The following is a 27417-nucleotide window of genomic DNA, read 5'->3' as shown; positions in this document are numbered from 1 at the left end:
CAACCATCTCATCCTCTGTTACCCCCTTTTCCTCCTGCCCTCAATCTTTCCCAGGATCAGGGTCTTTTCCAATGAATCTTTTCCTGGGAGCAAAGAAAAGAAAAGATTATTCTAATCTCATAAGTGCCTTAAGCAAATGGCAATATTGACATTGCCTTTCTACTTTATTCTTTATTCTTAAGTTACTACTTAAGAATAACTTTGTCTTTTATTGTGCCCATCTTTGCATGAAATGTTCCCTTGATATCTCTGATTTTCTTGAAGAGACCTCTAGTCTTTCCCATTCTATTGTTTTCCTCTATTTCTTTGCATTGATCACTTAAGACGTCTTTCTTATTTCTCCTTGCTTTTCTTTGGAACTCTGGAATAACTTTATCAAGTTACTACTTAAGAATAATCCTTAAATTACTAATTAAGAATGAATTTATTCTTAAGCTACTACTGTGTCTTTAACTGTGAGTTTCTAGTCATTGGAGATTCTGATTCTGTTACTTCTGGATTGTAATTGGACCTCATTGCATTCAGTGGTATGTGCTCAGAAAATGCCATTTCACTCTTCCAGATAGTACCAGAAGAAGGAAGTAGTCTGGACTAGCAGCAGTAGTGTGTGGTTGTGGCCCAAATTGACCCAGTTGCATGTCTTGGGCTCCTCAGTCTCAGCCAAGTGTGAGACTGCCTGCTCAGCCATGGTTGGGCAACTTCTGATCCTCCTCATCTGTGGTAGAGGATGGAGCAGGCAGGCCCTACCAAGAGAAAGTAGAACAATGGATGGGGTGCCGGGGCTAACTTCTGTCAGAGTAGGGAGGTGTCTTCCAAGTCTCTGATGTCTCACCTCTTGGTTCATGACCCCATAAAACATTCTGAGAAACAGTGGGCATGACAGCATGTTATCTCGGTGACCCTCTGCAAGCTCTGTTTCTAGAAAGAGCTCCTGAGAAAGGTGGCATTTCAGTGTAGCCCTGTGGTCTCAAGGCTCTGTGGGTGCCTCTCATCCTCTTTGCTACATCTGAACTATAATTATATTCATGAACATTTAATTAGTGCTTACCGGGGGCCAGTTGTTGTTCTAAGTGTTCACATATATTATTTAACACTAACAACAACCCAATGCAATGGGTACTATTATCATCCCCAACTTACAGATGAGACAATGGAGGCACAGAGGGGTCAACAGTTTGCCCGAGGTCACCCTGGTGGAGCAGGGTTATATCCAGGGGTCTGACTCCTGAGTCTGGCCCTTCACCTCTACCCTACATGCCCAGCATGGAGATTGCTAAGTATGGTTATGAATACTCCTACCTTGCCATGCATAACTGTATTTTTGCTAAAATATAAAGGGGAATAGAAATGATGGCGGCAGGTACCCTTCAAAGCACTGATTAATTTCACTTAATTCTCACAATACTCTAAGAAACAATTATCTCCACTTTTTGAAAGTCCTGATGATTTATTGACTTCTCCTAGGTCACACTCCATGAGTTGGAGCAGAGCTGAGCTAGGATTGGGTGACCAGGCCCTTGCTCACTGCCTCTTCTTGTTATAAGGAAAGAATCATCTGTCTTCATGCTCTTGCCCCTTGGTCTCTCCATTCGCTGCACAGAGGGGCATGGAGAAGTCTCTGGATGCTGTGATCAGGAGCTTGCTGGGGATGAAGAAGCTCCGGGGATCCAGTAGGGGCAGAGCCTGCTTCCTGGGGAGCCCTTCCCCATCTCCCTGGGAGACCAGAGAGCTCCCCTGTCCTCTCCTTTCTCCTTGTGGCTCTGCTCCCCATATGACTTGTGGGGCCTCCCATGGGGCAGACAGGAGGGCAGCCTTGGGCATAGCACCCCATCCTGCTCTTTCTTCTTCCTGCTTCAAATCGTAGTCGGGGTGCTGTATGGCTTCCACAAGTGGCTTGGGGCTGGTAGGAAGGACTTTAGGGGTTAAGGGGAGCTTCCTCTGCCTCTCCACTTGGGGTTTCTTCTGTCTGGAGCAGAAGAAGGGGAGGGTGTTGATGTCATAGAGGTAGAAACAAAAAGCTCAATCAGGAGCCCTCTTCACAGACAGGGAGGCTGGCTCTGGAAAAAGCATTTGCCCTCTATTAGAGGAGTCTGTGGGATCAGGCCATCTTCGGGAAAATTCCTGTTATGTGTAACCCTAGGCGGGGTGGAAAGAGCAGTGGAAAATGTAAAGGCCCAATTACCTGTAACAGGATGCTATCTGTATAATTACATGTAAAGGCTGATGTCCCACATCTAAATGAGCGAGCAAATGCTTTCGAATAGTTACAGTTCCTTAGGGGCCACTGGTCAGTCCCGGCAGGAGGCAGAATCATCAGTGCTTCCATCTAGGCCGTATAATGTGCAGGGAGGGCTTGCTGTTGGCAGAAGGAAGGTTGTCCGCCTTTTCTGGGGAGTTCTGACATGCCTTCTGAAATGCCTACTAGGCGCTCTCTGCAGGGCATTACACAAACTGCTACAATTAGGAGATAGCCCTTCCTTCCACTTTCCAAAGGGCTTCCCAGGTAGCACAGGGGTAAAGAATCTGCCTTCAAATGCAGGAGATGCGGGTTTGATCCCTGGGTTTGTAAAGATCCCCTAGAGAAGGAAATGGCAACCCACTCCAGTATGCTTGCCTGGGAAATCCCATGCACAGAGGAGCCTGGTGGGCTACAGTCCATAGGGTCACAAAGAGTCAGACACAACTGAGCATGTGCACATGCCACCTTCCCAAACCTGATCCTGTCATTTCCCTGCTGCAAACTGGTCAAGAGTATCACGTTTATTCCTACAAAAAAGTTTTTAAAAGTCTTTGCATATTCTTTAGGCTCCCGTGTGGTATTCCTTCTTCCTTTCCCAGTTGTCTTACCCCACTCCCTGCTCTCTGCTCCACCCTCTCTGGTCTTCTTCCAGGTTTTTGTACTTACCCTGCTTTCTTCTGTCACAGGGCCTTTGCACATGCTCTTCTCCCTGCTGGACATGTATGCCTCCTCTCTTTGTCTAGTAAACTCCCACTCAACTCAAAGTGAAATCCCCTGTCACAGGCTCTCACATGTCATGATGGATTGCCATTGTAAATAATCATATGTCTGTCTGTGTTCTCTAAATGTGAGGCCCCATGAAGGCAGAAGTCTGCATGCTTTTGCTTACTGCTTTATATTCAGCACCTAGCAGCGTACACACACAGAACACCCGGTACATATTTGCTGAGCAAGGGCATGAATAAATCCCAAACTAAAATCCAACTCATGGCTCATCTAGGCCTGTGATACCTGGATCAGTCATAGACTCATAGAATTTCAGTGGAAACCCACCCACACTCTAGCCTTCAATCCATCCATCAACAAAGCTATTAGCATAGTGCTTTTCTGTTAAAAAAAAACAAAACACCGAAATTTCAGCATTAGTATACAGTCAGTAAATTATACTGTTTTTCTTCTCTCTCCCTGACATCCTGTGGCCTCTCTTTGTTGAATTGGTAATCTCCAGCATGTATATTAAATGACATGCCAGGTGTTGTTGTAGAAAACAAGCAAAAAAAAAAAAAAAAAAAGCCTGTGCCCTCTTAGCACCTATTAGTGAGAAAATAATGTGTTACTCAGAAAAGAATATTCTGGGGACCTGGAACACCACCTACACACTGCATTTCCACTTTCTCCTTCTCAGTTTTCTGTCTGCATCATAGTCAACCACAAGGACTTTCCTTCTCAGCCTCACCCACCCAGAAATGAATTCTGATCATTTGGTGTGATATGGGTTTCTTCCATATCAAAAACACAAAGTTAATACTCAGAAACTCTCAGAAAGAGCCGCTGTATCACACGTTGGTGAGCCCTGGTTTAAATCCAGAGGTGAGAGGCTGGGGCAGCAGCAGGAAGAGGGCGTGGGATGGGGTGGAAATGGGATGAGGGCCTGCAGGCCCCCACTGACCCGCCGTTCTCACCCCTGCAGTGGCAGGCCATCTCCCTGACAGTCATCGAGAAGGTTCAGATCGCAGCTGCCATCCTGGGTTCCCTCTTCCTCATCGCCAGCATCTCTTGGCTCATCTGGTCGACCTTCAGCCCCTCAGCAAAATGGCAGCGCCAAGACCTCCTCTTCCAGATCTGCTACGGGATGTATGGATTCATGGACGTGGTGTGCATAGGTGGGTCTCTGGGATGTATGGATTCGTGGATGTGGTGTGCATCGGTGGGTCTCTGGGATGTGTGGATTCGTGGACATGGTATGCATAGGTGGGTCTGAAAGCTTGTCTCTACAGGAAGTGGGGAGCCATGTGCTGGTGAATTAGACACATCCCCCAGGGTCCCTCCCTCTTGAAGGTAGAAAAGGTCAAAGCAGAGATGGCACCAGGCTTGAGACTTGTGAGCTCAAAAGGGGCCATGGCTTAGATTTAAGGGGTGTGTAGGAAGTAGGAGGAGGCAGAACAAAGACAGGAGACCTCAATCTTTCCTGGAACTCTGTCCTACCCAGTTGAAGATGAAAATGAGGAGGTTAGCCTCTAAGAATATTTGAGAAAGGTCAGTTGGTCAGTCTACCTGCCGTAGGCAAGTTGTGGAAGGCCTCTTGTCCGTTGTGTACCACAGCTGCCAGGTCAGAACAGAGGAGGCCTAAATGCTTAACTCCATTCTCTTCACAGCAGAATGCCCAGAAACAGTCACGATGATACCTTGCTCCCCCTTTTTTCAGCTTTCTTTAAGCCTATTAATACCCAAGGTTTCTCTAATTTAGTGGTTTTCAAAGTGTTTGTAGTTCAGGGGTTCCATGCACAACTTCAAGAGCCACTTTAAGGAGTGGGGAATGAGATGCTGTACAGACGGGCTCTGAATCTTCATCCCTGCTTCACCCCTAGCTTCTGTACTTTCATCAATTTACATATGTGTCTGTTCCCAGGTAAGGTTTTGCTTTTAAGCTTTCAGTGTTTTAGAAGGTTAGAATCCCACCACTGTAAGTTCCTGCTTGCTCCCTTGCACCATTCCCAAATGTGTGTTCCCTCCTCTTCCATTATATTAGGCTGGCTGGTGGAGGGTTTTTGTTTTTCCCAGCAGATAACTATGGCTGTCAACTCTGGAGTCTTCATCCAAATGACTGAGGAGGTGGGGAATGGCCCTGGTTTTCTCTGAGTGAAGGAAGCATGCTTAAGCCCTGGTCATACGTCCTATCCTGGACCTCTCAGGTTACCCCCTAGGCCATAGTGCCGACAGCACCAGAGCTCCACAGTGGTCCTCTCTGGGCATTAGTCTGTGTTTCTATCAGATAGGCTACACTGCTCTGTTTGGCAAGAAAACATCTATCAGCTAGAATTGGGCTAAGAGGGTGTTCATTTTCTTCAGGGTCCTTTAATATTAGGGATCACAGAGGCTTGGATACAGACTGCAGCAGCCAGAGGCTAGTGATGCTGGAACTTATAAACCTATCTAAGCGTCTTGCCGCCTCTCCATGCTGGCTAAACCAGTATGTCAACTCCCAAGTTCAAGAGCCTTTTAATTACAGCACCTAGGCAGTGAAAGAAACAGACTGCCCAGGCTTGGAGGCCTATAGAAGACAGAGGCCTGTGAATGGGGAGGAATTTGACATTGAGGCATTCTAACTTAGTTTCCTCTCCCACCAGACTCCCTTCCTACCCCTGCTGAGGCATGAGTTGCTGATGCCAAAAACCAGGTGTGTCTCCATATGGAGGTGTGTGGCTCTGGCAAGAAGGGGGAAGCAGTGGAAACCTTCCTGTAGGGCCCTTCCAGCTGCCCTTCATTCTCCTTCAGGCAGGCTTTTGATGGGTTCCTGGAGTGCATGTCTATGAAACACACTTTCCTGTCACGTGGTGTATTCGTCAGCTTCGGCTGCAGTAACAAACAGCTCCGAAACTGCACTGCCTCACAGCGAGCATTTATGTCCCATTCGTGGGTCCACGAGATGATTTGGTTCTGCCAGGCTTGGCTGGACATAGCTTCTGAGACTGTGTTGGGCTCAGACCTGAGTGTCTCCTTATGATGGGGCCCAGGCTAAAGGGGCAGGAACGACTGGGGTCTAGCACAGGAGGATGAGTGAAACTCACAGAGCTTCTCAGAGCTTCTGCTCAGTGCTGGCACCATGGCCCTTCTGCCCAAAGGCTATGGGCCAGTGATGTCACCAATAAGCTCCTGCCCTGGAGGCCAGCATGAGTGAGAGAGAGGAGCATAAATACCATCTCCCAGTCAGGGCTCCAGAGATTTGAAAACTGGGAGGACTGGACATAGAAGACACTTGGTCATGGGACCAATCAAGACAACTCCCTTGTTTGGAAGCCGAGAGAACAGGGGGCCCACGGAAGGGGAGTGAGTGATCAGCTCACGATTGCTCAGCTGGGACTAGAAGCAAGGTCTCCCAACTGGCCATCTAGGGCTCTTTCTATTATCCTCTGGCCTCAGAGAGCAGGACTCTTGCAGCAGCACTGGGAAACCTACAGATGCCACCTGAGACTTCCAGGGCACATGGCCCATGTACAGGATGTGCTCTCATGGCAGGCTGCACCCCATGGGTCTGAGCCACCCAGCACCCCCACTCTGGCCCTCCTGGTGCTCTGGTCTCTCCTCATGGTGTCTCCTCTGAGTAGGGCTCCGGGACCATCTCCTTCTTTGTCTCTTCCTTGGCTCCTCTATCTGCCTGCCTGCTCCCCGCCCCTGGCCCACTTTTTCTCCCATCTTGTATACATATGACCCTCAGTCACTCCAATTATGGGAAAAGCAGAGTGAGCTAAATGCTGAGAGTTTTCACATTGTTTTCCTTCCTTCCAAGCCTTCAGGAAAACATCCTTCTCAGGGGCACAGCCCCACCATGAGCTATCCAATCATCTGGTGTGAGAGCCAGTGACTGCTTGGAAACCGTTATTAGATGGAAGGGGAAAGCATAGGGACCCTCATCTCTTTTAATGCCATCCAAAAGTGGTCACATATATTTATAGTTAGACTATCTCACCTGGAAAAATTTAAAAAGGGAGTAATATGTGCTCTGGGCTTCCCTGGTGGCTCAGTGGTAAAGAATCTGCCTGTAATGTAGGAGACCTGAGTTTGATCCCTGGGTCAGGAAGATCCCCTAGAGAAGGAAATGGCAACCCACTCCAGTATTCTTGCCTAGAGAATCCCACGGACAGAGGAGCCCTGAGGGCTACAGTCCATGGGGTCGCAAAGAGTCAGACAGAACTGAAGCAACTCAGCACACATGTGTGCAAAATGTGCTCTGGATAAAAAAGAGGGAGGTGACAGGCAGGAGCTGGAGTACATAGATTCTTGTGGTGGTTGCGATGATGATGCTTTTGATGATGGTGATGACCAATGTATGGATGTGAGAGTTGGACTGTGAAGAAAGCTGAGCGCGGAAGAATTGATGCTTTTGGACTGTGGTGTTGGAGAAGACTCTTGAGAGTCCCTTGGACTGCAAGGAGATCCAACCAGTCCATCCTAAAGGAGACCAGTCCTGGGTATTCATTGGAAGGACTGATGCTAAAGCTGAAACTCCAGTACTTTGGCCACCTCATGCAAAGAGCTGACTCATTGGAAAAGACCCTGATGGTGGGAGGGATTGGGGGCAGGAGAAGGGGACAGAAGATGAGATGGCTGGATGGCATCACCAACTCGATAGACATGAGTTTGGGTGAACTCCAGGAGTTGGTGATGGACAGGGAGGCCTGACGTGCTGCGATTCATGGGGTTGCAAAGAGTCGGACATGACTGAGTGACTGAACTGAACTGAACTGAACTGATGACCAATAGTAAGGATGATGGCTTTAAGGATGAAATATAAGTAACAGTCATTTTTCTGCTGTGTTCTGGCCAGTTGAGGAGAAACACACAGCACTGCACAAGTAGATGTAAAAATAGCTTTTTAAGAGCTCTCTGGAAGGGATAATTGGGTGGCATCTCTTTATTTTTAAGCTCAGCTAGACATTCAGACTCATGGAACTACCAGGGAGCGTGTTTGGCGCCAGAGTCACTTAGAGGACCATAGACAGGAAGCACAGGCTCCTCGGGCGGGTGCAGCTTGCTTCTGCAGGTGAGTCCTCATCTGTTGTAGTTCAGGACCAGTCTCTCAGCCCCCAGGTGATAGCTCAGAAACAAGGAGATGAGAACCACAACAGTGCGTCCCTCTTGGCCCAGTTTTCAGGGTCCCCACAAGAGTCAGACATATTCACAAAAGTCAACGGACTAAGAAAGCCCAACGCTACAGCCTCCCAGCAGTATTCATAGTAAAGCACTCACCAATCAGGGTCACTTCCAACTTAGGACATGTTACAAGTCAGCTGATACTGCACTTTCATCAGATTCCCAGGAGAGACAAACCAGAATGCCACCACAGTCTGTTCTTACAAAAGGAGTGTGCCATCACACTCCTCTTTATCCTTGGGGAAGGGAAAATGAGTGTAGCCCTGTATTAGCTTAACAGGTGGAGTAAGAAAGAAATTAGAATATGGTATTCCCTGGTAGCTCAGAGGGTAAAAAATATGCCTGTAGGGCAGTAAACGCGGGTTTGATTCCTGTGTTGGGAAGCTCCCCCTGGAGAAGGAAATGGCCACTCATTCCAGTATTCTTGTCTGGAAAATTCCATGGACAGAGGAGCCTGGCGGGCTACAGTCCATGGGATTGCAAGAGTCAGACACGACTTAGAGACTAAGCCTTAGCCTAAGAAAGAGACAAGACACTTGTTAAAATAATTCCTTAAATTTTCTCTACTTTCCAGACGCCTTGGTCTATTCCTTGAGACTGTTAAATGGCCTCAGATAGTAAAAATTTGAGTAAACATAATGCATAGGTTTAATTCATCCTTAAACATAACTTTTCTATCAGAGTGATGTGTAAGGAAAAGTTGATGAGAGTGGGAGGGACGCATGAGAAATTCACTGTGTCAACACGAGCTTAAGGGGTATTCTCTGCCATAAAGCTAAGAGGATGCAAAGTCTGAGATATCAGCTTGCTGCTCATGAAGCCGCATCAGCCCCATCCATGGCTGTGTCCACCTGGCTGACCTTCAGGTGAATCAGTGAAAGCAATGGCTCTCGGACAATGGCCTCTGGTTTTCCTCAAAGGATTTTGCCTGGAATGGTTGCCAGGAAGGTCTGGGTTCTCTATTTAATGCAGCATGGGTTCAAGGCTGTGGACAGTGACTCTGGACTTCGTCATGTCAGAAGGTTGTACATTCTGGAACACAGGCCACCTCTACAGATTAAGCATCTCCTGGCTTAGAGTCCTAAGTCCTGAGACCAATCTCTGCCACAGTAAAAGCCAGATGTAACTTGCTGTAGACAGAACAATCCACCAAACCCAGGGAACAGAGAGGAACTGAGAAAGGGGCCGACAACCCTAGAAGGTAATCAGGGGAAGAATTATCCATATTGAACAGGTGAGGGTAGGCTTAAAGCAGTTGGGCTCCAGGTCACATAACTAAGCAAATGGTAGAGCTGGGGATTGGACCATGACCCTCTGGCTTCAATTACTGAGCGCTTTCTACTGCCTGTTTCATCTCTGATTGCTCTGTGAAATTGCAAATGCAGAGCTTGAATGGGGAGGCAGGTTGAGGGAAAATTGGTCTAGTAATATCTTGACTCATTGAGTTAACGGCTGGTGGCAATAAGAACTTCAGTGAGCCCCAGCTGCTCCTGTCCTGTATTCAGGGATTTGGAAATTAACCATTGTTGTACCTCCCTTTTGGTCAGTGCTATTCTGACATCAACTGAGACGGAGGCTTGAGAAGTCGAGATGAAATTTGGGTGGTTTGTTTTCCTGTGACACTCTCGTGAAATGTCCTTGGAATATGGGGAGCTAAATCCACTGGTTAACATTAAATTAGGGAATCCATTCCTTCATTCAGAAATATTTATTGGAGACTTCCCTGGTTGCCCAGTGGTTAAGACTCTGGGCTTCCTGGGCTTCCCCGGTGGCTCAGATGGTAAAGACTCTGAGCTTCCACTGAAGAGGGCGTGGGTTCGATCCCCGGTTGGGGAACTAAGATCCCACATGCTCCAGGGCTAAAAAAAAATTATTGAGAGAGCACTCCCGATGAGAGAATCATCCACTCTCAAGGACTGTACATTTCACTGGGAAGGCAGACAAGCTAATTACTGAGGCTAGGACACAGGGTGAGCACAGAAAATGACTGAGTCAGAGCAAGCTCTGAGCAGTCAGATCCATTCATTCAGTAGCATTTGTTAGCTGCCTAATTTCATTCATGAAACTAGGAAACTTTAACAAAGACGTGAATGAGTCCCAGTCCCTGCCCTTGAGGAGCTCACAGTCTACAAATAAATTACAACAGAACAGGAGCTTTTACAAGACACAGAGAAAGGTAGAACAGAGCAGAGAGCAGTTAACTCTTCTTTGGAGGTACTCAAGACTGCTGTATTTAAAATGGATAACCAACAAGGTGGAAAAGGAAATGGCAACCCACTCCAGTATTCTTGCCTGGGAAATCCCATGGACAGAAGAGCCAGGTAGGTGGGCTACAGTCCATGGGGTTGCAGAGTCAGACACAACTTAGCGAATGAGCCCATAACCAAGGACCTACCGTGTAGCATATGAAACTCTGCTCAAAGTTATGTGGTAGCCTGGATGGGAGGGGAGTCTGAGGGAGGATGGATACATGTATATATATATGGCTGAGTCCCTTTGCTGTCCACCTAAAACTATCATAGCATTGTTCATTGGCTATGCCCCAATACAAAATAAAAAGTGTAATTTAAAAAGAAGGGTTTCTAAAGGAAGGAATCCTATCCTTGAGCTAGTTTTGAAAGATATGTCAAAATTTGTCCAGAACAGTGGAGAAGAACTTTCCAAGCAGAGCGTGTTAGAGACAGAGATGAGAGAGAACAAGGTGTGCTTAGAAAGCATTGAGCAGCTTTGTATGGCTCAGTGCAAAGAGCCAGGATGGGGAGGTAGGTCATGGGGATGGGGAGGTTGGCAAGAAGCAAATCTCACAGCTGATGAATCATGCACGAAGCAGCTCAGACCTGCCTGTTGGTGAGGGGAGGCATTTTAAAAATTTTATACAGAGAAGTATGATCAGACGTGTGTTTTAAAGAGAGAGCTCTAGCAGCTGTCGGAGAGTGGATCACAGAGCTGGACAGACTAGATGTTGGGAGAAGCCAGCTGGAAAATGCTTATAATAGAGTGAGAAAGAAGTAAAGAGATGCAAAACAGCGATGGTGGCGAAGAAGTGTGTTGGGTGACCTTGAGAAGTACACAGGATGTGGACTTGATAGGGCGGTCTGAACTCCTTCAGACTGGTGGGAACCCCGGGACGCTCGCTTGAGTGGGGACCAGGCATCATTCTTTGAGCATGAGAATGGGATGGGCAGTGGGTAAAACAAAGAGGAACTAAAGGGTACGTCTTCAACAAAGGCAGCACAAAAAGAAAGGACCACCCTAAATCTAAAATCCAGGCAGAGAGGCAAGAGGCAGTTTCTAAGTCATGAGTTGGCAGTAGAAGAGATGCCAGACACACAGAAGACATTATGGGCTACAAAGAGGAGAATGAAGGGTCAGGAAGGTGTCTCTTTGCTGGGCTAGAAAGAGGGAAAAGCTTTTTTTTTTTTAGTGCATAGGTGGTCCCCTCCTGTGATATAGAAGAAGATATTGAGGGCACTGAACCATTTCTGACAACTCCTGGTAACTGATGGGGAGATGAGATGGTAAGGAAAGCAGGCAGTTGAAGACAGATTTGGAAGGCAACAGTAAGAGGTGTTTGAAGCTGTGAATTTTGAATAGGTAACTTAGGAGGACTGTTCAGGGAGTAGGTGACTAAGAACAGAGACCTAGGGAACATTAAACACCTAAAGGGATGAAAGGAGACAGAAGATGAGAAGATAGCAGGAGGGACTGAGCCACAGACCTCAGACTCTGGGTCTCCGGAATGGTGGGGGTGGTGCTGCAAGATGGTCTGGGGCTGCATGGTGCCCACTTTCTTACTAAACGGGACCTTAAGTGATTTGTATAACCTCTCTGCTTTTGTTTTCTCCCTTGTGAGATGGGATAATACCGTCTTCAGAGAGTTGTTGAGAGGACTGAATAAGATGGCACATGTAAAGAGCAGGCATTATACACATGAGTGACCAGGTCAGGGTAGATTCCCCCTAGGCACTCGATAAAGATTTGCCAAAATGGTTAAAGGTTTGCCACAGCCTGGAGTCATCCCATAATTGAGAATCTGCCGTTATTTGGAGCAGTGCCTCTCCTGGAAGGTTTTGGCTCCCTCACCCGCGTCTCCTGAATGAGAAGATCTGATTACATCGAACGTCCTCGTCCCACCTGCCCCCTCTTCCGTCATCTCTAATGACACTGTCTTCCCTGGCGTAGAAGCTGACAGAGCCTCCCAGGAAACAAATGGGACGTTCTCTGCTCCAGTGGGTCAAGTTATTAGGATTTAACAAGAGCAAATTAATTAAGGTCCCTGGCACCAAAAACATTTTTTTTCACTCCACAGACCCAAGAGATTGGCCACCAAGAAGTCAACTCTGCAAAAATGAGGCCCGCGTCCTCCTCATGTTTGTTTTTCTCTTGTGAGTGGAAGCGGGTCAGGGGAAGGAAAGCAAGAGAGATCCTGAAATTGCTCCAAATCTTTAAAACAGAGGGCTAGGGTAATGGATGGAATTATAGAAAATATTTCTCTTTTGTTGTTGCTGTTGAAACTTCTCTGTGTGCAGTCCAGTGAGTAATTTCACTCTGATTTAGAGGTACCTGGTTCTTGCCTTCTGAGATGAAGAAGTTCAAATCCCAGTTTACAGCAAGCATGCAGCAGGTGGGGACAGGAGGGCTGTGGGAACATTGTTTTTCAAACTTAGTTTTAATTCACATTATCATAAAAAGCACATATATGCCACAAAGATTCCTTCCTTTCCTCCTTCCTTCTGGGTAGGAATGACCCCACCTGTCCAACCTCTCGTGCTTAATCGCTCAGTCATCTCTGACTCTTTGCTTCCCCATGGACTGTAGCCCGCCGGGCTCCTCTGTCCATAGGGATTCTTCAGGCAAGAATACTGTGGGTAGTGTTCCCTTCTCCAAGGGATCTTCCCAACCCAGGGATCAAACCCAGGTCTCTAACATTGCAGGCAGCTTACCAGCTGAGCTACCAGAAAAGCCCAAGAATACTGGAGTGGGTAGCCTATCCCTTCTTCAGGGGATCTTCCCAATCCAGGAATTGAACTGGGGTCTCCTGCATTGCAGGCAGATTCTTTACCAGCTGAGCTACCAGGGAAGCCCCGTTCAACCTCTTAATTCCCTGAAAATATGGAAGGGGCAGGCTGGTGCAGCAGAAGAGACTAGAAGACCTAGATCTGATGACCAGATTAGCTACCAGCCACCTCTGTGACCCGGGACAAGTTACTTCCTCTCTCTACAACTCAGTTGACTCATCTATAAAATGAGAGGGTTGAACCTGATAACCTACAAGGTTCTTTTAGGTCTGGAAATCCAGGATTTTGGAAACACTTCCACTGTGAGAGGTCATGATGACTCTCAGAAATTGGAGTTGCGACCTTGGGAATTCCCATATTGTTGGGCCAAGCCAAACAACCAATAGAATCCACCACATACATGGGCCAGAAAATGCACAGACCATGATCTGTTACCTCTATGTGGCTTATCCAGCTTCCTGGATTAACTTAAAAAAAAAAAAAACAACCTTGTTTTGGATTGGGGTATAAAGCATCACTATGAACAGTGGAATTCCAGTTGAGCTATTTAAATCCTGAGAGATGATGCTGTGAAAGTGCTGCACTCAATATGCCAGCAAATTTGGAAAACTCAGCAGTGGCCACAGGACTGGAAAAGGTCAGTTTTCATTCCAATCTCAAAGAAAGGCAATGCCAAAGAATGCTCAAACGACCACACAATTGCACTCATCTCACACGCTAGAAAAGTAATGCTCAAAATTCTCCAAGCCAGGCTTCAGCAGTATGTGAACCATGAACTTCCAGATGTTCAAGCTGGTTTTAGAAAATGCAGAGAAACCAGAGATCAAATTGCCAACATCCGTGAACTTCCAGATGTTTAAGCTGGTTTTAGAAAAGGCAGAGGAACCAGAGATCAAATTTCCAACATCCTCTGGATCATGGAAAAAGCAAGAGAGTTCCAGAAAAACATCTATTTCTGCTTTACTGACTATGCCAAAGCCTTTGACTGTGTGGGTCACAATAAACTATGGAAAATTCTTCAAGAGATGGGAATACCAGACCACCTGATCTGCCTCTTGAGAAACCTATATGCATGTCAGGAAGCAACAATTAGAACTGGACATGGAACAATAGACTCGTTCCAAATAGGAAAAGGAGTACATCAAGGCTGTATATTGTCACCCTGCTTATTTAACATATGCAGAGTACATCATGAGAAATTCTGGGCTGGAAGAAGCACAAACTGGAATCAAGATTACCAGGAGAAATATCAATAACCTCAGATATGCAGATGACACCACCCTTATGGCAGAAAGTGAAGAGGAACTAAAAAGCCTCTTGATGAAAGTGAAAGAGGAGAGTGAAAAAGTTGGCTTAAAGCTCAACATTCAGAAAACAAAGATCATGGCATCTGGTCCCATCACTTCATGGCAAATAGATGGGGAAACAGTGGAAACAGTGTCAGACTTTATTTTTGGGGTCTCCAAAATCACTGCAGTGGTGACTGCAGCCATGAAATTAAAAGACGCTTACTCCTTAGAAGGAAAGTTATGACCAACCTAGATAGCATATTCAAAAGCAGAGACATTACTTTGCCAACAAAGGTCCGTCTAGTCAAAGCTATGGTTTTTCCAGTGGTCATGTATGGATGTGAGAGTTGGACTGTGAAGAAGGCTGAGCGCCGAAGAATTGATGCTTTTGCACTGTGGTGTTGGAGAAGACTCTTGAGAGTCCCTTGGACTACAAGGAGATCCAACCAGTCCATTCTAAAGGAGATCAGTCCTGGGTGTTCATTGGAAGGACTGATGCTAAAGCTGAAACTCCAATATTTTGGCCATCTCATGCCAAGAGTTGACTCATTGGAAAAGACTCTGATGCTGGGAGGGTTGGGGGCAGGAGGAGAAGGGGACGACAGAGGATGAGATGGCTGGGTGGCATCACTGATTTGATGGACATGAGTTTGGGTGAGCTCCAGGAGTTGGTGATGGACAGGGAGGCCTGGCGTGCTGCGATTCATGGGGTCACAAAGAGTCAGACACGACTGAGCAACTGAACTGAACTGAACTGAATAGCCAATTAACAAACAATGTTGTGATAGTTTCAAGTGAACAGCAAGGAGACTCAGCCATACATATACATATATCCATTCTCCATCAAGAGCTTCCCAGGTGGCTCAGCAGTAAAGAATCTGCCTGCCAATGCAGGAGACAACGCAGGAGACTCGGTTTCCATCCCTGGGTCGGGAAGACCCCCAGGAGGAGGGAATGGCTACCCACTCCAGTATTCTTTCTTGGAGAATTCCATGGACAGAGGGGCCTGATGGGCTACAGTACATGGAGTCACAAAGAGTCGGACACGAATGAGCAACTGAGTATTCTCCCCCAAACTCCCCTCCCATTCAGACTGCCACATGACACTGAGCAGAGTTCCATGCGCTATACCGGAGGTGCTTGTTGGCTTGGATTAACTCTTAACTTGTAATCTTCGCCTTTTTCCTTAAGCACCTCCCTTTCACCCCACCCCCACTTCCTGTGCCTGGCAACCTTTCTCCACACCTGAGCTGCTGGATGTGCAGAGGATGAAGACGATGATTTAGAAGCAGACACACCAAACGAGCACTGTCCCCCTCAAAGAAGACCCGTTGGGAGGCAATTCAGTTATTCCAGTTGTGCTGACAGGGCTAAAATATTTTAGGAACGCCTATTAGGAACTGCCTTCAGTGCCTGCTGCACAGTTTTTGAAACACATTCAGAAGTGGCAAGTCGTGTTCATTGATGACGGGTTTTGACTAGAAATAGTTGCAATCTGGTAAATAGCGTGGATGCTCAGGCCAGCGCATATATTTTGGGAACCATATGAAGTGTGCCGTTGAGCCACAACTGCCTTTGTCTATGGCCCCTAACATGCCCCAAAGGTATTGTAACTCCAGCAAATAGAAAAGTAAGCTTCCAAATTCAGTGTTTCAACCCAATAGTAGTTCCTGTGAGTTGTGGGTGGCCGGCGGGGTGCGGGTTTCTCCTCCATACAGTGATTCAGAGACCCTAGAACCTTCCATCTTGTGGCTCCACAGTTCTCTAGGCTTTTGAATCTTCTATCTCTGGCTGATAGAAAATATAAGAGAGCATGGTAAGGCAAACACACGCGCACACACACACACTTTTCCCTTCTGTACCCATTTCTTAAATCTTGACTTGACTCATGCTCACATTCATTGCCAGGCACCTGGCTCCACCTGAGTGCAAAGGGCTCTCTGACCTCAGCTTCCTGTTTTGTAAAGTGGAGATAACATCACCTTCTTCACTGGGTTTGTGTGATAAGTTGACCCTATTTGCAAAGCCCTTTTAATGATAGGACCTAATAAGCATTCAATAAATATTGACTTTCATCACCATCACCATCATCACCTGACTTCCACCATCGCCACCCAGAGTGGTGGAGATGTGTGGTCCTTTTAGTATTTGTTCAGAGAGAAGAGTGCTAAGCCTCCCAAAAACTCATGAAAGAAGTCTATAGTCTCTTAGGGCATAACTTCACGAACACTTCCAGAAATGGACCTCTCAGTCATACCAGTGCAAGGATTTTTGGGACACATGAAGAATCAACTGGTTTACAGAGCTCCTTTCAGGTCTAGCGTGTTATTCATCTATAAACAATGACTCAGACCGAGGGTTGGGAAGGACAGTTAGGAGACAGAAGAACAGGTGCTTGTGGCAGGGAATGGGGTTGGCAATAAAGGAGTAGGAGGAAGAGGGAGGAGATAAGAGTGGACTTTTTCTGTTCTGCAATTTCCCCAAAACAATCAAAATCGTGTGGTATCGAGTGTAAATGTGTGCCTGGCACACTGCAGGCATCAGAGCAAAGGATTCATCACCTCATTCAGTATCATAACAACCCTATTAGGAAGGGGATAGCAGCCCCACTCCCTGATGGGAAAACTGGGGCTCAGAAAGAGGAATTAACTTAGATCAAGAGACAAGGCTAGGAAGTGGCAGGTACTCTTAATGTTCAATTCATGTTCATCCATGAGTTGACTCTAAATTGTGGGACCCAAACACCTTTGGGTCTTGGAGAGGAAGTATCCATTTCTTCAGTTGCCTTAGCTTCTGTGTCTGTCATATCTGGAAATTGAGTGTTTTAAAAATTACTTTTGGTTCTTTGTTTGATCATAATTCAAAGGCTTCCATGACGCAGTATGCCAGGATAAGGACCATGTTCTGGGCAGTGCTGCTCAAGGGTGGCCACATCTAAAACATCAGCATTATCTGAGGGTAGTGCCCGGGAATCTGTCTTCATAAGCTCCCTGATTTGGGGGCTTCCCAGGAGGTGCAGTGGTAACCTGCACCTACATGTTACCTGCACATGTAGGAGATGCAGGTTCGATCCCTGGGTCAGGGAGATCCCCTGCAGAAGAAAATGGCAACCCACAACACCATTCTTGCCTGGGAAATCCCATGGATAGAGGAGCCTGGTGAGCTGCAGTTCATGGGGTTTCAAAGAGTCAGATACGACTGAGCACGCACGCACCACACCATTGTAAAGTTGTCTGCAACCTTTATGCCACTTAAACTAGGATACTAGCAAGAGAAGAGGCGAGGGTGGCAAGTGGGATCGGTGTCACTGAAGGGGCCAGAGCTCTTCTCTATGTACTTCTCAGCTGGCCTTAGCCTGTTAATTCTGTACATCATGGGAACCCAATTTCTTGGGTTGCTCACAGAAGGGAGCAGAAGTGCTTGCTCAGAGAAGTGCTCACAGAAGCACACAGTCGGTACTCAGGAAATAATACTAAGCAGAATTAAGCTGTATCTCACTGCTGTGGACACAGTGAGAACCAAGGGCCAAAATTCATCACTTGAAGACTGAGATTCTAGGTCAGGGAGAGCTTCCTGATAGCACTGTGAGTTAGGGCAAGGGAACCACACAGGCAGGACCACCTACTCACATGGCCACTTTCCATTCCATCCTCATGGGCTGAGCAAAGGCCCATTTCACCTGGAGGCTGGGGGAGAGAGATGGCAACAAACAAAGGGTTCTGACATCCTACAGAGCCTACAAGAAGAGGATCCCTGAAAGACGGAGAGACGTTAGAAAGATGAAGGCAGCAATTCTTCTAGAGCTGTGTCTATGGAGAACCGCCCAGGGTCGGGCACCTTGTTAGGTGGTTACTAGACAAATAAAATGAAAAACCCCAGAAAGGGACTCAGTCAAAACACATTTGCAAGAGACATGAATGGACCTGTCATACAGAGTGAAGTAAGTCAGAAAGAGAAAAATATTGTGTGTTAACATATATATATGGAATCTAGAAAAATGTTATAGAGGATCTTCTTTGCAAAGCAGAAATAGACACACAGACATAGAGAACAAGCATATGGATACCAAAGAGGGAAGGAGGTGGGATGAATTGGGAGACTGACATATACACACTACTGATAATATGTATAAAACAGATAACTAATGAGGACCTCCTGTGTAGCCCAGGGAACTCCTCTCAGCGCTCTGTGGTGACCTAAATGGGAAGGAAATCTGAAAAAGACGAGACAGATGAAAACATACACCTGATTCACTTTGCTGTACTGCAGAAACTAACACAACACTGTAGAGCGACTGTACTCCAACAGTGTAAGAAAAGAACAAATGTATTCACGCCCACAGATTCCAGAGGCCTGCTAAGCACCTTTACTTTGGACTTCAAGCCTTCAGAACTATGAGACAATAAATTTCTGTTTTGTTAAAGAAAGAAAAACCAAACGTATTGAGTTTCTGATATTGCCATTCATTAGAATTTTCCGTTTTGTTTTTCTACTACTTCTCTGCCTCTATTCCCCAATAGCCTTCTTCCCTCCTATTCTAATTTTAGTCTCTCTTTCCCACCATCCATTTCCCCATTCATCTTCTTTCTCTCCCATATCTTCAGCTTTGCCCACTTCACCTGTCCCTCTCAGATGAGCCCCACCCACTTTCCCTCATTAAAAAAAAAGAAAACAAAAAACTCTGCTGCTCAGGGAATCAATAGGTAATTTGTAGAGCAGGAAGCAGAGAGAGAGAGAGCGCGCTAGGGAGTGGATGTGAATGAGGTAGTTTGTGCTTTTCCAACTATTGCCAAATAAGCATTATCTACAAAAACAGGTGCACCTTCCTTCCCTTCAGCCACCTATCCATTAAAATGGTTTAATTACTTCCTGAACACTAGACAGATAATTAGGAGGTAGCATTCAGACCCAAAATTTAAGCCACCCTCTTCAATCAGGGTAAAACTGTCTGATCAAGAACTAATTAAGAATCAAGGAGAGCGACTCTTGTTGGAAAGAGTGAGTTTGGGTCTTTAAAAAAAGATCCTGATTTCCCTTCCCAGAGGCCCCTATGTCCTGTGTCATCACCAAGGCTTCATGAGGCTCTCAATACCATATCCGCTGCCCAAGCCTCAACCATATCTGACCCCTGTCCTTGAGGGGCTTACAATCTAGGGGAAAGAGCACAGCAGTGTTCAAACAAGACTTGTGGAGTGAATGAACCCATGAACACTGCAGTGCCAAGGGTACACAAGCATGAATTCACAAGGTTGAAGGAAGTGATGAGAGTTAGCATGCTGGGAGAGGGTGGGAAGCTGGGCAGAGAGGAAGTCTACTTGTCTAGAACCAGGCAGGAGATCAAGGGATCCCCTGGTGGTCCAGAGGAAATTTATGAACCCCCTAAAATCATACAGACAGTTCCCTGTGTCTGATGTTTTTTCCCCCAGGAATTTGGTCCTAGCTTTCACCAGATCCTCAAAGGGGTCCGTGATCCAGAGGATTAGAAACAACTGAGCTACAGGGTAACTATCTCCTTTTATGAACCTTTGAAGACCTGTTGCACAAAGTACATTTTCAGGAGCTATTGGAGCCCTTCCTAGAGGAAAGAGTAGCAGTTGGGTGGCTGTCTTGTCTCCTAGAATCACAGCGTGTTAGAGGTTGAAGAGGCTTTGAGATGTTCCCATTCAGTCACTTTGCTTGACATGGAGTTGCTGGAGTGACTCACTGCTGTTTACGCCTATGAGTCAGCTCTTCCCTGCAGGGACCAGACCAGTTGCCTCTTGATTTGTCGTTGTTCAGTCACTCAGTTGTGTCCAACTCTTTGCAACCCCATGGATTAGAGCATGCCAGACTTCCCTGTCCTTCCCTATCTCCTGGAGTTTGCTCACACTCATGTCCATTGGGTCAGTGAAGCCATCCAACCATCTCATCCTCTACCACCTCCTTCTTCTCCTGCCGAAAATCTCCCCCAGCATCAGGGTCTTTTCCAATGAGTCAGCTCTTTGCATCAGGTGGCCAAAATATTGGCATCCCTCAGTATACAGCACTGCAACTGAATCCCGCTGTGCCTTCTTCCCATTCATCTCACTCAACGTGGGTCTGGCCTCCTTGACCACCTTCACCATATGCACAACCATCCCTTTCCTGTTTTGCTCATCCCCATCTTCCCAGCTCTTCCACATGCCCTCTGGACCTCATGGTGCACGATTGGCAACCTCTCCTCCAAGTGTTCCCTTCCTCATCCTTTAATTTTGTAATATAGCTGTCTCCTGAGGACATTATTTCTTGTGTGGCTGTCTCAAGCAGTGGCTGCCGTGTCTCTCATACACTGTATCCTGGGGGCTCAGAGGTGGGGCGGTATCCTCCTTGCTCCCCGTTACCACCTCCAGACTTCCTCTTCCTTCATCTTTCAGAAGCTCCAGCCCCTCTGAAGTGAATGTCACCAGATACCAGAGTCCTTTCCCCTTGATGCTGCTGGTGGCTGTGATTCATTCACTCCTCACGCCCCCTGCACCTGGCTCCCAAACTCCCTCCCACCTGTCCTGTCCTTGGCATCTCTGGAGATCAGTGGTTCTCAAAAGAGGTGTTAATCAATCCCTGGGAATATCTTGCAAATGTATGAGGTGTTTGGTTTGTTTTCTAAAGTGGTTGTGCCCCAGCATTTACATTGATACTTGTACTATCTTGTTATAAATGACTTGCCCTTTGTTTTTCTTCACACAGTCTGTTAGGGCATTATATTAATTTAAAAAGGGAACCATACTAGCTTAGCTATCTTATATAAGTTTCATTTCAGAACAGAAAAGGGGATATTAAAAAATATTTTTATAGGGACTTCCTTGGTGGTCCAGTAGTTAAGAATTTGCCTTCTGGTGCGAGAGATGTGGGTTCGATCCTTGGCCAGGAAACAAAGATCCCACATGCTGAGGGGTAACTAAGCCCTCAAGCTACAGTTGGAGAAGTCTGTGCTCCACAACAGAAGACCCGAGTGCCGCAACTAGAGAAAGCCTGCACACTGCAATGAAGAGCCCACATGCTGCAACACACTCAGCACCCCATATTTTGTATCTATAGAAACTATATAAACATATATATATAAACATACATATATATATATTTGTTATACAAAGAGGGCATTTGGTCTGAGAGCATTGAGGATGGCTGATGCAGTTAATCTACCCAACTCCTTGGCTTCCTCATTATTCCTTATCTTATTCCATAAGACCTTGTCCTCCAGGTCACCTCAGCCTTGCTTAAGTGGCCACTCCATAGAGCTTATCATTACCAAGAACCACCTGCCTTCAAAATCTGAACACCCCACTCTCTGATCATCACCCCCTATCCTTATAGTTCACCGACTCGCAATTCTCCAAATTCATAGAGACCTCGTGACATCGACCCTATCACTTTCTACTTGTCAATTTTCATGTTCCTTATCCCTTGCATGTTCTTACTTCCATCCTTCCTGGTCTAGGTTCCCTGGGCCAACCATTCCCTGTGGTAACCATTCCCTTTGCAGACTCCATAATTATGTCCCACTTTCTTTCCTGTCCTACTTGCTGGGAAAACAGGCTCTGCTGCCAAAGCCTGTGTGGTTTTTCTCCATATATGTCAGAGCCTGAAATAGTCTTGCTGGTTTGTTTTCATATCTACTGTGTCTCTATCTGCTAGAATGGCAGCTCTCTGAGGACAGGACTCTACCTGCCCTGCTCACTGTTATCCTAGCGCTTAGTAGATAGAAGGCACACAATTTGTGTTTAGTTTCCTGGTTGCCCCGTGCAGCTCTTTTCTGACTCTACACTGTCCTTGGCCAGAGCTCTCTCAGCTATGTGTGTATTTCAGTTGTTTAGTCGCTAGGTCATGTTAAGACTCTTGCAACCCCATGGACTATAGCTCACGAGGCTCCTCTGTCTATGGAATTTTCCAGCCAAGAATACTGGAGTGGGTTGCCATTCCCTTCTCCAGGGGATCTTCCTGGCACAGGTATTGAACCTGGGTCTCCTGCATTGGCAGGTGGGTTCTTTACTGCCGAGCCACCAGGGAAGCCTGTGTATTTCAGTAGCACTGGGCTATTTGTTAAATAGCCAAAAGTGAGCCAGTGGAATTTTGGACATTCAGCAGGTATGGAATTACTACAGGGTTTCTTTCATGGTACCTTTGAAGGCACAGGATTCATTAAATATCTATCTGCTAAGTGCTGGGTGCCATGCACACATGATCACAGGAGGGAAAGCTATTTGTATTAATACTATGCCTCAATGGACAATGAATTTGGACTTTTTCAGGCCAAGAAGTAGGAGGGGTGGGGCCAAGGACTATGTGTATGTGCCCAGCTGTGACATGCACTCGGTGTGGCCACCTGCTGCTGCTGCTAAGTCACTTCAGTCGTGTCCGACTCTGTGCGACCCCATAGACAGCAGCCCAACCAGGCTTCCCTGTCCCTGGGATTCTCAAGGCAAGAAGACTGGAGTGGGTTGCCATTTCCTTCTCCAATGCATGAAAGTGAAGAGTGAAAGTGAAGTCGCTCAGTTGTGTCCGACTCTTAGCGACCCCATGGACTGTAGCCCACCAGGCTCCTCCATCCATGGGATTTTCCAGGCAAGAGTACTGGAGTGGGGTGCCATTGCCTTCTCCAGTGGCCACCTTCTACCTGCTTCCAAAGACTAGTGAGCCTAAAAATGCAGGGATGGTTACCATGCAGCCCACAGCTGAGAGGCAGGTTTGAAAAGAACAAGTCAAACCAATATAAAGTCATCTCACCCAACACCTCTGTGCTTAGCTGCTCAGTTGTGTCCAACTCTTTGTGACTTCATGGACTATAGCCTACCAGAGTCCTCTGTCCATGGGGATTCTCCAGGCAAGAATACTGAAGTGGGTTGCCATGCCCTCCTCCAGGGGATTTTCCCAAACCAGGGATCGAACCTAGGTCTCCTGCATTGCGGGCAGATTCTTTATACCGTCTGAGCCACCAGGGAAGCCCAAGAATACTGGAGGGGGTAGCCTATCCCTTCTCCAGGGGAACTTCCCAACTCCGAAATCGAACCAGGGTCTCCTGCATTGCAGACGGATTCTTTACCAGCTGAGCTACCAGGGAAGCCCCTCAACACCTCTACCCACTTACAAACAGAGGGAGGCTGGTTCCTCCCGGCAGTGACTTGCTGTCTCTTACCCACCTCTGTTTCTTCTCCCTGCTGCCCAGGCCTCATCATCCATGAGGGACCCTCTGTGTACCGCATCTTCAAACGGTGGCAGGCTGTCAACCAGCAGTGGAAAGTGCTGAACTATGACAAGGCGAAAGACCTGGAGGAGCAAAAGACAGGAGGCAGGACCAACCCCCGGACCTCCTCGTCCACCCAGGCCAACGCCCCCACCTCAGAAGAGGAGGCTGCGGGCACCCCTGCCCCCGAGGAAGGCCCTGCCCGGGCGGCTGGCCACCCCTCAGGCCCCCTGTCCGATCACCACTGTGCTTACACCATCCTGCACATCTTGAGTCACTTGCGACCTCATGAACAGCGGACCCCGCAGGGCGGCAGCCGCGAGCTGGTCATGAGGGTCACAACGGTGTGAGCCGAGAGACCTGCGAGGGAGCTGTGACCATGCACGTGCAAGAGAGAGAGCAAGAAGAGGATGGGCCGGGAAGGGCTCGCCCAGACACGAGGCCACCGCCGTCTGGGGAGCAGGTGTGGAGAGGCACCCAGGGGCCAGAGGGCAGGCAGAGGGCGGTGCGCCTTGAGGGCCCTGGGGCAGGGTCGGAGCTGGAGGGAGGCTGGTGCTGTGAGTGGGTGATTTTCAGCGAGTTGATTCCATTCTCCAACAAGAGGGAGGAAAACCAAGACAAACTCAACAACGAAGTGCAATACAGACAGTCTAACAAAACACAATGCACCCACATGTGCCCCACCCCCTGTGCCATGCGAAACACCCTGGCAAAGTGGCGGCTGGTGGGGGGTGCGGGGAGAGAAGCTTTGTGTCTGATGGTGGTGGGGCCCACGGGCACACATGTGGGAACAAAAGCACTTGTGGCCTGCTCCGTTTTACCCCTGAGCTTGCTTTGGTTTCCTCTTGGGCTGTGTTCCAGGGGCCGTTGAGGCGGGTGGGAGAGGGATGGGTGTGGGCTGGCAGGGAGGAGATACATGGTGTTTGTGAACCCCTGGGCTCCCCTGGGTGGGCAGGATTCCTGACTCGAGGGCCTGGGGGGGGACAATGGTGCAAGAAGGGAGATGCTGGTCTGAATGGCCAGAGGGAGGGGGGTTTCTTGCTCCCTCCAAACCTTCCAAACTGGAACTCCCAATTCAGATGGGCTCAAAGAGGGCTTAGGTTTGGAGTTGGGTGTCTTTTTGTGCCCTTGTTACTTTATTTTATGGTGATTTGGCTCAAAGATGTTTACAGGAAATACGCACACACACACACACACACACACACACACAACTGAAGTACAGATTTCCCATGGGTAGCTCAAGCACAGTCCTGCTGCTGTGGCTTCAGCCTTCAAGCTGTCAATCCAGGAGTGATTTTCCCGACCACGCAACCCCACCCATGGCTGGGACACGCTCTGTGTCACTGCCCCTCTTGGTTTGGCACATGCTGAGACCCCAGGGCCGCCCACGGCAGGGCACATCCTGCCCAGGGCCTCCCAGGAGAGCTGCTACAGAGAACGGAAGGAAGCTGGCCAGATGTGTCCCCAAGGAGTGGAGCGGAGACCCATCTTAGTAATCCTTGCTGTTGGGGCCCACCCCCAGGGGCAGTTGGGCTAGTCCTCTATGCTACATGCTCCCTGGTCCTTCCCAGGCAACAAGGAGGGCCCAGGGACCCTCGCAGGGAGCACTGTCCCTTGAGCCCACCTGCTGGTCCTGGGACCCTGCCAGGGAAGGCCACAGGGTGGTCACCTGCAGTTTCTCCTTGTCATTGCACAATGGCCGCGTCATCCGTGGGTATTAAAGGGACACTGTCAAGTACTTTTTTAAACTAGTTTTTAGGGTTTTTTAAAACTCTCTGTTGTTTGTATTATTCTCTTAAAGCTTGAAAATAAAATTTCTTTCCCTACCACGAGTGTCCTTCTCCATCTGTGAGTTTTCCTTTCTCTGTCCTGTGCCCTCTATGATGCTTTCCCTCTCCCTTGTGTCTGCTTCACCCCTAGAATCTTCTCCCCCACAGTGAATTGTTCCTCCTTTATGGTACAGATGGCGTGGGGCAAGTGTGTGTGTGTGTGTGTGTGAACCTACAGGAAGCCCTGGGACTCCTGGCCTCTTCTTGGCTTCCTAGCAGGTAAGTTCCTTCAAGTCACAGAGGACCAACTCCCCAGCTTTCTGCCTATGACTCCCCGAAGCAGAGATAGGCAGGGAGGAGATTTGGACTTTTCACTCCATCAGGTCATTTGAGAGAAGCTGAGAGAATCACAGGTGAGGGCCGTGTTAGGACCTCCTTCTCTTGACAGTTCTCCTTTTTATTTTTTTTAAAAAAAGCTTTTATTCTGGTAAAAGTCACATAATATAAAGCATACTGTTTTGATCATATTGAACTGTACTAAGTACTAAGCACTTAGTACTAAGTATGTAGTACTAGCAGTAAGTGCATTCACATTGTTGCGCAATTCTTACTGTCACCCATCTCCCAAATTTTCCACCTTCCTAAACTCAAACACCCCATTCTCCCTCCACACCCCTCCCCACCCCCAACCCCTGGGATCTACCAACGCATTTTCCGACTCTATGAATTTGACTCTTCTCGGTACCTTGTATAAGTGGAATCAAACAGTTTTCTGACAGTTTTCCTTTGAACCATCAGAAAACGGCTCCCAGGGCAGGACCCCAAGAGAAGGCTCAGACATATCACTAGGGCTCAGACAAGACCTTCCTTCCCTCTACCTTGATCTGGTCCTCCTCCCTAGGGGGCTGGAGCAGTCAGTTAGGAAATGCCATCAGTGGGATGCACACAGATTTAGGAAGTTTCCTCCTCTGATGAAGTTCACAGTCCAGAGGGTTAGAAAAGACATATGACTAATGAGACACCAAAGGACACATACAAAGAAGACATGCAGGTGAAAACCAACAAAGCCATACAAGTAATTTATGTAAAGTGAAGGTGTCTGTTTTTTCATGTGCTCTAGGAATGGGACATCCAGTTTAATTAAATATTTGTGAAAAACTTAGATGTGTCCAGACATGCATGATCTAATTTCAAAAAGTACCAGAATACAGCAAAGTATGCACATCATCAAAACTATAGTGGCCGTTATGTTATCTTTCTTTGGAGATTCACTGATTCGTGGGGTGCTTCAGAATCTTGTGCTCATTCATGCAGGCTCATCATTCCAGATATGCTGTTTGAAAGAAGAGGTGTTTAATGAGAAGTTCTAATGGGATGCTGAGTTTGTTGGATCTTGGTGATATAAGCACCAGGAGATCAAAGACCACATCTGTCTTGTTTACCACTATATATCCAGGACCTACAGACTTACGGCAGTGCCTGGCATACAGTAGATGCTCAATAAATGCTTTTTAAAAAAGTTTTGTTTATTTGGCTGCACCAGGTCTTAGCTTCAGCACTCGGGATCTTCGATCTTTGTTACATGCAGATTCTTTAATTACGGCATGCAAACTCTTAGTACCGCATATGGGATTTAGTTCCCTGACATGAAATAGAACCCGAGCCCCCTGCATTGGGACCTCAGAGTCTTAGCCACTGGACCACCAAAGAAGTCCATCAATGAATGATTTTGAGTGAATAAGACTACTGGATGGGAGGACCTTCCAACACACAGGAGACATGCCTCCACTTCTTTCAATTTATGCTCTGGCGCTCAAGGTCAATTATAGAACAGACAGGGATAATGCCTGACCGCTCTACCCAAGGGGATGGTAAATTCCCTGTGCCTTGGGGAATGGAGCTTTTGGGAACAAAAGTGCATGAACTGTCCTCCTGGCCCCTGATCACTGGTCATTCAGGTGAGTCTCTCATCTTGTAATGAGTGACCCATACCATGTGCCACACACCTCCCCATCACACTCAACTCTGATCCAAG

At 47.4% G+C, this 27417-nt stretch overlaps 1 protein-coding gene across 1 annotated transcript in view; it reads left to right on the top strand.

The window, feature by feature from the left end:
- The window catches only part of MARCHF4 (membrane associated ring-CH-type finger 4), a 113205-nt gene extending 89242 nt beyond the window's left edge, over window positions 1-23963 (top strand). Inside the window, exons 3-4 of the mRNA NM_001205491.1 lie at window positions 3930-4122; window positions 23596-23963. Of these exons, the coding sequence (NP_001192420.1) occupies window positions 3930-4122; window positions 23596-23963 (561 nt within the window). The remainder of the gene's footprint in view (window positions 1-3929; window positions 4123-23595) is intronic.
- The last annotated feature ends 3454 nt before the right edge of the window (window positions 23964-27417 follow it).

This window comes from Bos taurus, chromosome 2, assembly GCF_002263795.3.
Source record: "Bos taurus isolate L1 Dominette 01449 registration number 42190680 breed Hereford chromosome 2, ARS-UCD2.0, whole genome shotgun sequence".
Classification (NCBI taxonomy): Eukaryota; Metazoa; Chordata; class Mammalia; order Artiodactyla; family Bovidae; genus Bos; species Bos taurus.
Note: the sequence above shows the minus strand (reverse complement) of the source record. Positions and strands in the feature narration are given on the sequence as shown.